Below are 12,664 nucleotides of genomic sequence, written 5' to 3' on the forward strand. Positions count from 1 at the left end.
CCCAAGCACCCTGACACTGTGGCTTTTAATTTTAGCACCTCACTTCTCAGGATGTTACGGTTCTAATCATTTGCCATTTCTCTGTATCTAGCTCCCCCCCCCCCCCCCGCAAACCTCACAGTGGCAACATACTTCTCTCCTACGTTGAGGGAATGAACCATCTGAGTCCAAACATCTGAGATCATGCCTGGTGGTCTCAGCTAGTTCCTCCAGCCTTGTTCCCGTTGTGTGGATTTCATCACTTCCTGATTCCCTGCAATAATTCTGTATCCTCATCCCTTCTTGACTCACCTGTACCATCATCAGAATTCTCCCCCAGTAAGCCCCCTACCTTCTGGGTTTTTTTGTTTTGGTTTGTTTGTTTGTTTGTTTGTTTGAAGTACCAGAGATTGAAGGCAAAGCCTTGAAGAAGCTCAACACCATTCAAGCACTGAGCTATAGCCCAGGTTTGGGTCAAAAATTTAAGTTCAAATAAGTTGTTCAGGCTGCCGTTGAGCTCACTCTGTAGTCCAGGCTGGTCTTCCACCTTCGGAGAAGTGTGAGGAACGGTATGGACCTGCTCCAGCCTGGCCTCTTGTCACCATGCCTTTTGTTCTCACGACACCTAAAAGACCTTCCATCCCTATCCCCTATATTTTTTTTCTAGTTTATACTTTCTTTTTTAATTTAATTTTTATTTATGTGCATTGGTGTAAGGGTGTCAGATCTTGGCGTTACAGACAGTTGTGAGCTGCCATGTGGGTGCTGGGAATTGAACCCTGGTCCTTTGGAAGAGCAGACAGTGCTCTTAACCACTGAGCCAACTCTCCAGCCCGTGTATTTTCTTAAAATACACTTACTTCTTTTCTGTTCACACATTTAGGAGTAAGCATCTATGAACCACCTTATTCCCTCGTGTTTGCATCGCACTGTACGGTCTTCTACTGCAACTCTCATGTCACATCGCATTAAACATGACGTCACGTTCAAATGCATTTCTCTTTTTGTGTGTCTCTCCTTTGATCGGGCTGAAAATACCTTCCGGTGCAGTGATGGATTTTGTCTTCTTATCCCTAACACTCTAGCACTATGCCTTTAATGTTCTAAGGAATGATGAGCAGAAAGGAAAGAAGAGCCTCTTGAGAGGTGAGGGACCAGTCAGCACTCCCAACCCCCCACGACACCCCACCACACCACACCCGCCCCAACACATGCCCACACTATTCTGTATCAGGCATGACTCTCCACTCCTCCCAATGTTTAATCTGTTTGGAGACTAAGATCTGTCCCAAATCCCCAGCAGAAGCTCACAGCCATCCAAATGACAAGAGCATTGGCATGTCCATCAAACCTGCTTCAGCATCAGGAAGACACTCTTGGCTGCCTCGGTGCTCCAGACCATCTGGTCAGGTGGCATCACTCCCACTTACAAGGTCAGCTCCTTACTGCCCTGCGCCTTGCACTCTGCGAGGCACAGGAACTTTTCTCTGTGCTGCCAAGAGAAGTCTTAAGCGGCATCATTAGTCCCTCCATCATTTAATTTTCTACTGTAATTCTCACATAGGTGGCAGGAATAGTTATTTCTCCAGGGGCATTACTGTAGGCTTACTTTCAGAATCTATTTTTATTTGGGGTTTCTTAAATCTCTTTCTCCCTTTTCCACCCCAATCCCTTCTAACACCCCAACACCAGGTAGGAGAGAAAGAAGGTTAGTGGGGAAAAGGGGTGTAGTTTTCTTCAGCTACTTCCTGCTGTTTGGGATCATTGGGTTCCGTAGGGGTAAATCCAATCCTCGTTTCAGGATAGCTCCAACTTCTTCTCAAATTGTAGCAATAGAAACCAGAAGCATCAGGGGAGGGGGCACCAGCAGCCTTCTTCTTGCTCAGAGCCCCAGTCTCGTTGGGTCTGGCATTTATTCCCACTGGCAAAGACCATTCCCCCATACAAGGCAGTTCCCAGATGACAAAGATTATGAGGCCTCTCAGGAGGCAGTTATCAGCTGTGGACAAACGAGAGCAGCCCCCATGCCCCATACCTGGGATCAAAACAAAAACATGTTCACATGCCATAAACCAAAACCTCCCCAACACATCACTGCTAGGTCATTGTTCCCAAGAACAACAAGAGGGTTTGGGAAGGCATACCCATGCCATACCCATGCAGTCTTCATGTTCCCTTCCACTAGGGGAGGGTGGCAATGAAGTGACGTTCACCGTGCAAGCATGGACTAGTGTTTATTAATTCCAGCCTCACCTGCTTCGTGGACACTTTGATCCTAAATTACATTGTCAGCCTTAATGGTGATTAGTCCTCCACCACAACCACTTGTAAATGACAGTTTCTTTTGTGTTCAAATGAAGTTATTGCCTCAACACCAGAGGCGGAGATGAGAAAGGCAGCTATAATCTCTCTGGTGGTACAGGTCTTTTTTGTTTGGAATTTGCCTAAAAAGACTCCTTCAAGCCTCTTGGGAGTAAATGGCTACAGAATGATAAATAGCTATGCAAATGACGTTCATCTGTGCACAAGTGGAAAGGAGACCCACACTGCAGACACGGTTCCTAAGGGCCATGGTGCAGTCCTAGCCAGGTGTCACACAAAATAGATATACGCCCTTCTACACCCAGCCGCTTTCACTTTCAGACACTGACTGTCTTAGTAGGTCACTCTCTGTGTGGACAACTGGCAGGTGTATTCAAAGCCGAACACAGGCACAGGCATGTTCCAACCCGAATGTGTTAAGGATAACCTGAAGACTGCGTCTCTACCTCTGCCTTGCTTGCCCACGCATTTGGGAAGAAGAGGAAGAAGAGGAAACAGATAGGAAGAAAACTCTCCCTTCAAGATTCAGCATAAAGACTTATTTTCTTAACTCCCTAACTACCGTGATTCACTGAAATCATTCATTGCTGAGCTCATTTATATTTTCGCATTTCGGTATATCCCAAAATGGACTCGCTTTGCTGGAAAGTCCATTTACGAACTCGTTTCCCAAATTAGCTTCAAGGGCTTATGAGGACCCACTCCCCAATCCAGTGACTTAAGATAAGAAATGTTTACTAGAAACCTACCTCACTTCACAACTGACTTAATACTTACCTTTTACAAGCCCAGAGGACAAATGAGGTGAACTATAAATTGAGGATGGGAGATTGGGGGGGAGGGGCGGGGCTGGAGGAAGCAGGGAGAATGTTAAAAATCCATCAAGCTCCTAAAAATATGCCTCCCGGGGAATTAAAACAAACTTCATTACTGAAAGTTTACCTAAGCGGCTTAGCGGTGTTTACAAACAACAGCTTATAGACCTACAGACCTCCCTTGCTTTTTGGTTCTGAGTGAGCACAGGCTCCAGTGCGCGCTCGGGCCGTCACTACTGATACTCACCACCAGGGGTCGCCAGTGGCACTGACCCACAGGGTTGCTCTCCCAGCGTACCCCGCTCCCGCAGGCTGCGACCCGGAAGCTGTCGCCGGCTGGCAGCCGGCTGGCGGCTCTGACCGCTTTGGGGCTGCGGGGCGCAGTCTCCTGGGCTGCCGGAGCTTGCTGTGGCTGCTAGCCGTGGAGGTCGGAAGGAACCTCCAATGACACGGCCGCAGTCTGGGCACGCGGGGCCCCGGCGACGTGTGACTCGATCTGTCTGCCGGCAGCCGCTTCGGCGCTCGTAAGTGTCCCGTGGGCTGCTCGGGGCTGCGAAGAGACTCCCCGCCTGGGCCACGATGAAGGCCGTCAAGTTTTCATCCTCTCGTTGGGAAGAGGCAAGTTGGTGGGCCCTGTTGACGGAAGCGAGCGTGAGAAGCCGGGTTGTCTCTGTCGCTTTGCAGTGCCTGTAAGATCGAGGGTCCAGAGCTCACTCAATAGCACCCGGCTCGGACAGTTCATGCTCTCATTCCTGACACCAAAGTAAAATAGGAGGCTGTCATCCCTGGAAACCTTTCAGCCATGAAGACAGAAACACTGCCCCCTACCCGGGAGAATACCCCTGAGTTCAGCGGTGTCTACAGTAACCTATGGACTAGCCGGAAGCTGATGGTTATGGGTGTCCTGCTGGGCTGGTTACTGGTCGTCCACCTTTTGGTCAACATGTGGCTTCTGATCCTTCTGTGTGCATCGTTGATGGTGGTGGGAGGATGGCTGGGCTCCAATGCCATTGTAGGGTTTTCAGGTCAATTGCACCTGGACCGATTCATCAAGGTCACCACCTGTCCTCCGTGTCCCGAGGCAGAAAGGCAGCTGGAACAGGAGATTAACCGCACCATTCAGATGATTATCCGAGATTTTGTGTTATCCTGGTATCGTTCAGTGAGCCAGGAGCCAGCAGCATTCGAGGCGGAGATGGAGGCAGCCATGAAAGGCTTGATCCAGGAGCTTCGACGGCGGATGAGCCTCGTGGACAACCATGCTCTTACCCAGAGGGTTCTGACTCTCTGTGGATGTCACCTGCAGAGCTATATTCGGGCAAAGGAGGCTACTGCGAGGGGCCAGAGCTGTCCAGTTCAGCCCTCCGAGCTGTGGGATGCTTACTGCCAGGTTACCACTCCCCACCCTGCCACGAACAGTCCCACCACTGAGGTCACTTATGCACGTGGCATTGTGAATTTGTTACTGCAAGAGTTAGTGCCCAAGCCCCACATGGAGACCAGGACTGGACGCCATGTAGTAGCTGAGCTCATCACGTGCAATGTCATCTTACCACTCATCAGCAAGCTCTCGGATCCTGACTGGATCCACCTTATCCTTGTGAGTATCTTTTCCAAGTACAGACACGATGCAGCGCAGGGGACTAAACCTCCCTTCTCAGCCAGTGCCCTAGAGCAGCCTTCAGTGCCCACATCTCTGCCGTGGACTGTCGAAGTCGAGAGTCCACCAATAGGAAAAGCGCCTTCTCCAGTAGCAGCCCCAGCACACGGAACCGGGACCGGCAGTGAGCTAGCCCCCTCCCCAGAGGTCGAAGAAGGCCACGAAGCTGTAGAGGGAGATTTGGCTGGGGTGCTTGAAGAAAGAAAAGTAGAACATAATTCATCCCGTTTTCTACAGCCGGATATCCGGGGCCCCTTGTTCTTATGTGAAGACTCGGAACTCGAGTCACCACTGTCGGAATTGGGCAAAGAAACCATCATGCTAATGACCCCGGGCAACTTCCTGTCTGACAGGATTCAAGATGCTCTGTGTGCCCTAGAGGATCCCCGGGCTCTGGAGCCTAAGGATGGAGAGGGATCTGAAAGCATGGAAAGCGCGGAAGCTGAGGAGGCTCCAGAGACAGAAACAGAGATAGGCCTGCCTGTCTCCGTGCTTAACTGCCCAGAGATCCAGATTGACACAGCCGACACGGAGGCAGAACAAGGAGATGCCACCTCTCTCACGGCTTTACTGGAGGAACCAGAAAAGACCTGCCCCCTACGACCTTCACGCCTAGAAAAGGACCTCACCAGTGGCGTGAGCTCCCTTGATTGTACCCTGCCACCCCCAGTGCCACTGCCCTCCTCTCCAACTGGTCCTCTCAGCTCGGCCACCTTCAGCTTCGAGCCCCTGAGCAGTCCAGATGGCCCCGTTGTCATCCAGAACCTGCGAATCACCGGCACTATCACTGCCCGAGAGCACAGCGGTACCGGATTCCACCCATACACGCTGTACACTGTGAAGGTAACAGGACTCCTGCTGCAGCCCTGCACTCTGCGCGTGGGTTTGGGAGGCAGAGTGAGGAAACAGACTGTTGCGTGGGCAGATAAGAGTATCCTGTGTTTAAACAAATGTGGGAGTGGCACGCAGCTAATTTGGGCCCCAGGATGGGCTCTTACCCCATAGCCACACAAACAATCCTAGAAGCTCAGGGTTAGAAAATTGAGGGTCAGCTTTTTCTTTGGTTCTCAAATCTAGCCCCCACCTCAAAATTACAGGGGCTGGTTTTTAAATATACTGCTTCTGATAGGCAGATTCTGGGTAAGAATTTCTAAGAATGCATCCCAAGATTCTACATAAAAATTAAAAAAAAAAAAAGATTCTTATTTTACGTTTGTATTTTGCCTGTATGTGTGTAAGTGCATTGTGTGGCTGATGCTTGTGGAGGCCGAAAGAGGGTTCCAGACCTCCTGAAATTGGAGATACAAACAGATGTGAGCTGCCATGTGGGTGCTGGAAACCAAACCCTGGTTCTCTGCAAGAGTCTCAAGTGCTCTTAACTGCTGCAACATTTTTCCACCCCTACCCCCCCACCACCCCACCCCCGCCACGTTTGTTTTTTAAGTGGAACTTTCCAGTTAGCTCCTCAGTCTGCAGCCTGGCCTCAGGGGAAATCTGCTGCTCTCACCGACTTTGCACGGTCATTCCCAAGCCTGTGCACAAACACCTCAGGGAATCAGGAGCTTGTCATCTTCCGATGTAAACACAACTAGTCTACCTTCCTATGACAAAAAAATATATATATATATATATATATATATATATATATGGAAGATATTGTTTTTAAAGAAATTAGGAGGAAGAAGTTTAGAATAGTTCCTTGGCAGGACCCTCTGCCTTCTGGAATCTCCATGTTTATCAGTCCAAGAAACATCCCCAGTACAAGGCTGAACATGCTCCTCCTCCTCCTCCTGGTGAAATCCAAGCCAATGAATGGGGCCCAATGCAGCTGCAAGGTGACCTGGCATTTTAAAAGTCACATGACATTTTGAAGTTGAGAGCCAGAGAGCTCTGCCATAATGATTTCTGCCTGCCTCTTTGCTTCTTTGCTCTCACATCAGTTCACAGTGAGTTCTCTTCTTCCTCGCTAGCTCTGGAAAGGTTCACACACCAGCTCAATTAGAAGTAATTAGAATTACTTACATAATTAGAAGCACCTGTGCACTCAAACACGCCCACACTCAGGCACATGACCTTTGTAAAGCAGGCGTCTTTTGAACACACAGACGTCTGAACACACAGACGTTGGATCGTGAATAACAGGTGACTGTCAAACGGTAGCATAACTTAACAGTTTGCCCTCTCGTTGTTTGAATTCTAAGTGTCCCTCTGGCATTCCCTGAGCTCAGCTCACATACAAGTGCTAGGTTCTGGCTATTTCGTTGTCTTCTTGAGGCATATTAGTGGACTGATAGCATAGAACAGTTTTCTTACCAGAAAAATCAAGTTGTGCCGACACGGGCAGGACAGGAAGAACATGCTACAGAAAGGACTGTAGCTCTCAGGTGCTCCAAGCTGGAACTCTCTGCCCTCAGGTCCACCTGTCTCTCCTCAGTACTTGTCTGAGAGACTGTTTTGCTCACTCAACTCAGCTCACAGTGAATATCTCTTCCCCTCTAGCTCTAGAAATGTTCACACACCAAGTTCTTTCAACAAGAAGGTCTGTTCAGTCACTCACCATTTCAACCAAAGATTAACTGATTTCTGCTCAGAGCAAGCCCATGTACAGTTAGTTGGTCACAGCATCTCTGCATCTTCTTTGTCAGAATGTCTTCCCCTGTGTGGTCACAGCTTCCAGGCTGATCTGGGTGCTTCCTTTGCTAGGAGTGTGCAGTGTGGCTCATCTCTCTCACATAGTGGCCCCTGAGACACATGAAGGCAGCAGATTGACCTCATAGAACAGATGTCTAACGGTACACCTAATATACACTTAACACAAAGAATTTCAGATCACGTCCTAGAATAACAATTAAAAAGGTAACTCTGCCCAAAGCAACGGAAAAGGAAAGAAAAATTTCAGGCAAAGACATGATTTATCCTTATCTGCTGCTTGGGATTTTTTTCTTCACAAAACTAGTGTAAAATCATTAGTGGCTGGATGTAATGGCAAAGTGGTTTAGCTCCGGTCACTTTTGTAGGTGTCCTGTCTAATGTTTTATAATGTCTTTAGGATTAGAAAAGTTACGTAGCTACTTTGGGAGTGGGAACTTGCGGATAGAAGTAACGATAAGAGTATTTCTGACTGAACAACGAGTATCACGAAATGCAGCCACCTTGGAGTTTGGGGTGTCAGTTACAACTCAGGGTGACCATTGGGTACAGTAGGTTCTGCAGCATAACCGGAGCCCCCCCCCACCCCACCCCCCGCCATTAGCCATACTGTACCGTGGCCATTGAACAAGTCACTGGAGCCAGGGTAGATACCCTAAACCTCACTGATTCCATCAATAACTCTGTTCCTTCCGCAGTATGAGACAGCCCTTAATGGCGAGAACAGCAGCGGCCTACAGCAGCTGGCCTACCACACCGTGAACCGCCGCTACCGGGAGTTCTTAAACCTGCAGACCCGCCTGGAGGAGAAACCAGATCTACGAAAGTTTATCAAAAGTCAGAAGCTCCCCAAGCTCCCAATGCCAGCTCATATTATCATACGTAGCCGCGCAGATCTGCATGCCCTGTAGCCTGTGGGTTTGTCGGGGGAGAAGGCAGCCCTGACAGCGTCCCACCCACAAGTTTGCTTGACATGCTGTGGTGTCTACAGCGGGACGGCTGTGAAGGAAACCCCTCTGAGGTTATCCTTGGTGACATCGTCTGGTCTAGTGTCCCCACATAGTTTACACTTCAGAAGAAGCAGTCACATTTCTACCTGTCTCTATAGGATCTCGTGAGGTGCTAAATTAGTTTCCACCTAAGATGGATGTGGATTATCCATCTTAAATAACCCAGAAACCCTTGTCTTGAACAACCAAGCCTTTTGAGTGCTGTTTGACACATCCAAGGCACAGGAAGAGTTTAACATGTAGAACAACTTAAACACAGATAAGCTAGGACCCGGCCATGTTGTTTCGGTTGGTGTTTTTAGATGCTAATAATCACCTAAATAAATGATAAGGTGGATGTAAATGATGCCTTTTCTTACTTAGTTACATAGCTAATAGCAGGACAAGCCTGGTTCTTTTCTACACACCTCACAGGGCGAGGGCTATGTTAGCTCATGTCACGGCCCATGAGTGTGATAGTGTCATCCCTTACAGAAAAGCAAGGGTTACAGATCATGCAGGTCCCCTACGGTCATTATTGTAGCAGGGTTGGAGCCCAACCTTAGCCGTGGGCTATGACGTAACTGCTACATTATACCTTCTCTTTTCCTCAGTGAGAGGAGATCATTGCATCACAGCCCTGGGGACAGTTGGAAGTCCTGAAATTAACAAGGGCTGAAAACAAAGCCTAGTGAAATATATTCAGTTTGTTTTAAATGAAACACCTCCATGTGAGTGTTAAATGGGTGGTTTTGTTTTGCTTTGTTTTGAAGATGTAAAGGGTCCAAAAAAGCTCTTTCCAGATCTTCCATTTGGGAACATGGATAGCGACAGAGTTGAAGCCCGGAAGAGCCTCCTGGAGTCGTTCCTGAAGGTCAGCACCTCCCTTCCGGCCTTGCTCACATTCTCACCCCACACTGACATCTGGGGCCTGGGGTTTCTTATGAAATGTTTTCCTTTTGCAGCAACTCTGTGCCATTCCTGAGATTGCCAACAGCGAGGAGGTGCAGGAGTTCCTTGCTCTGAACACGGATGCTCGGATTGCCTTTGTCAAGAAACCGTTCATGGTCTCTAGAATAGACAAGGTAACAGCAGAGCCACTGTGCTCAGCTTTGCTTCCTGTCCGCAAGTGTGAGGTGTTCATTAGGTTGGAGACTGTGCTGGGAAAATAAGAAGGGTGTAGTTAGAGGAACTGGAGGGAGTCGATAGAACACGGACCAAAATTTTCAAGACCTGTTGCTAAATATTGGCTGCACCATCAACTTGCTGACTCGCAGTGAGCGGCTGTCAGAAGACAGTGCCCTCGTGCTACATTTATTCATACCTCCAGGAGTGACTGTTGTAATGCAAGCATGTCAGGGTAGAAGTGACCCTCCGTAGGTGGCAGAGGGCCCTCTTCTGGAGAGATAAGGTATTCACACTGCTGGGAACTCAGCAAACAGCTCTGAGACAGGACATTAACCTGGACTTGATTGGTGTCGTGTCGTGATCCTCTGTTGGAGAACAGAACATAAAGAGAACAGTTGGTTCTTCAAGATGGTGGCTTGACACCTGTCTAGGGGGTAGGAGAAGGGTGCCTGTAGTATACTGTACATTGGTATTCAGTTGGTATCATCATCAGTTTTACAAGGTCACCAGCATCTTGACTGGAAGAAAAAAATATGATAGAATTTCATATGATAGATATTAGGGAGCATCCTTTGTTATGGGGAGAAATCCAAACTAGAAAGAGATCAATGAGGTTAAAGCCCCCAAGTTCTGAGCAGGTATGTCCATTGTTTCTTTCCTCTTTTCCTTATGAGGAGCTTGCTTTGGTATTGCTTGTTTCTTTGCTTTTGGCTTTTTGAGACAGGATCTCATCATAGCCTAGTCTGGTTTGGAACTACCGTTATAGTCCAGCTGGTCTCAGACTCATCCTGGTCCTCAGGCTCTCAAACACTTGGCTTACAGGCAGATGCTATCACATTCAGCCTGGCTGATGATTTTGAGCAAGGTACTGTACTAATTTCCAGTAAGGCCAAAGTGAAGGGCACAGATGGAGGCCCTCCCGTCAATTACAATCCTTGAAGCTGGAAAAAAGCGTTGTGTTGTCTGTGTGTGCATATACACACTAGTGTATTCACACATGCATGTGTGTGTGGAGGACATGGGAGGTCTTCCTCCATTGCTCCTATTGTTTGAGATGAGGTTTTTCACTGACCATGAAGCTCTCTGGTATTGGCCAGACCAGCAGGCCCCAATGCCCTGGGATCTTCCCCCAGCCCAGCAGCACTGGAGTTTCAGGTGATGTGTACCACCACACCCAGTTTTTACGTAAGTGCGAGGAATCGTGAGGAAGGACTCAGCCCACTGACCCATCACTGTGGCTTGCATTGTTTATGTTTCTTTCTCAGCTGCATTGTTTATGTTCAAGCCGTCCTGGCCTCTGTTTTTTTCCTGGTTTGTTTTCGCCAGTGTCCCCTGTGGTCTTGCTGATTGTCCGTATGTCTTGCTGTACTAGCTGTGCTCCTGTGAGGGATTACCAGAAGAGTGAGTTTCAGAAGGCCTGGTGTTAGTTTGAACCAGCAGCATTCATTAACATACATTTATCTCTATTTCCTTGATTTTCCCCACTTTGGTTTTGAACATTTTATAGCAAATATAATTGCCTGCCACTTTATCATTCTGAAAAAGTATAGATGATTCTTATTTTTCACAGATTATTTTTTCTTTATAGCAATTCCAGAAAAGTTTAACTGCAGGCCTGAGTGATTATTATTCTTTCTGTAGCTAAAGAAGAGAATTGTTTGATCTGACTAAAAACTTAGTTTGTCACTCTGTGAACCCTTGTGATATGTTTATATTATTTAAGCTGATACACTTTCCCCCCCTTCTATCATCTCCAGCTTTCTCTCCTTGCATACCTTTCTTATTTCCACTAATTCACACTTTGGTGACAGTATCATCAATTTGGAAACTAGGAATCACCTTTTTATGTAAAAAGGAAAAAACTAATTAATTAAAGTGTTCGCTAGCTGAAGAACTCCCTTGAGTTTTTGTTTCTCCCCTTTTTCCGTTTGGTTTCTTGTCCCATGGTACTGTGTGTCATACTCTACAGAGAAGCTTGTTCTAGACAGAGAGACAAAGAGTTGTTGCTTGCTGGTGCTTGACTTTCTGGAAGGCTCTGCGGAAGGCTGGCTCTTTTCATCCTGTGGGGTAAAGCACAGGCAGATGAGTGTTCTGGTCTCCATCCATCCCTACAAGCAGAGATGCACATAGCCACACTGACCTCATCCCTCCACCTCTGCAGATGGTGGTGAGTGCTATCGTGGACACCCTGAAGACAGCGTTCCCTCGCTCTGAACCCCAGAGCCCCACAGAGGAGCTGAGTGAAGCGGAGAATGAAAGCAAGCCCCAGACAGAAGGCAAGAAGGCTAGCAAGTGAGAAACCCTTGAATGGCCCAGGGCCCCTGTCCTCAGCTTGGTCCCCAGTCCTCCTCCAAAGCCCCCTTCCACTCTCAAACCCTGGAAGACAGGAGGTGCTTGCTGTCCAGCAGTGCTGAGAGCTGTGAAGGCAGCACGGCTGAACATCTGCTCCTGCCCTGGGAACCCTGGGCCGAGCTCAAGGGGAATTCTGACTAGAAGGGAAAACTGTGGAGGCTGGATACTCTTCTCTTTGTAGAAACTGAGATGCTTCTTTCCTAAGAATCAAGGCTCATAATTGATTTGTTTGCCATCATTTCTGGAAATTTTGGCTCAGAGAGCACTTATCCAAGCAATAAACAGGAAAGGGCTAGAATGGAAACCTGCAGGGTGTATTTTAGTAACTGGTTGATTGCTGTTCTCTGTCACATTCATGTCTCCGCTGGTCCCTGGAAGCACTCCACACCAGCATGTGGAAGGCAAGGACAACACATGCACCCTTGCCGAAAATTGCATGTGAATGTGCTTCATTGGAGAGGGAGGGAGGTAGAGAGAGAGAGAGAGAGAGATACAGAGAGGTGGGGGGGAGGGAGAGAGAGACAGAGACAGAGAGAATTTAAATGAATATGTACCTGACTGGTTATACTCATGTTTTACAGTACTTAGCCTTTAAAACAAAAAGACGTGTGTGTGTGTGTGTGTGTGTGTGTGTGTGTGTGTGTGTGTGTGTGTGTGTGTGTACATGTGTGCTCGTACCCACAGAGATCAGAAAAGGGCATCAGGTCCCCCAGAACTGGAGTTACAGGCAGTTATGAGCCACCTGACCTGGTTGCTGGGAACTGCACTTA

At 48.1% G+C, this 12,664-nt stretch overlaps 1 protein-coding gene across 1 annotated transcript in view; it reads left to right on the forward strand.

The window, feature by feature from the left end:
- The first annotated feature begins 3,424 nt into the window (after positions 1-3,424).
- SNX19 (sorting nexin 19) overlaps positions 3,425-12,664 on the forward strand; it is a 39,661-nt gene continuing 30,421 nt past the window's right edge. The window contains exons 1-5 of the mRNA XM_084781117.1: positions 3,425-5,619; positions 8,124-8,262; positions 9,188-9,288; positions 9,380-9,499; positions 11,704-11,834. Of these exons, the coding sequence (XP_084637243.1) occupies positions 3,919-5,619; positions 8,124-8,262; positions 9,188-9,288; positions 9,380-9,499; positions 11,704-11,834 (2,192 nt within the window). The 5' untranslated portion in view covers positions 3,425-3,918. The remainder of the gene's footprint in view (positions 5,620-8,123; positions 8,263-9,187; positions 9,289-9,379; positions 9,500-11,703; positions 11,835-12,664) is intronic.

Source organism: Acomys minous (assembly GCF_964271855.1).
Source record: "Acomys minous genome assembly, chromosome: 5".
Lineage (NCBI taxonomy): Eukaryota > Metazoa > Chordata > Mammalia > Rodentia > Muridae > Acomys > Acomys minous.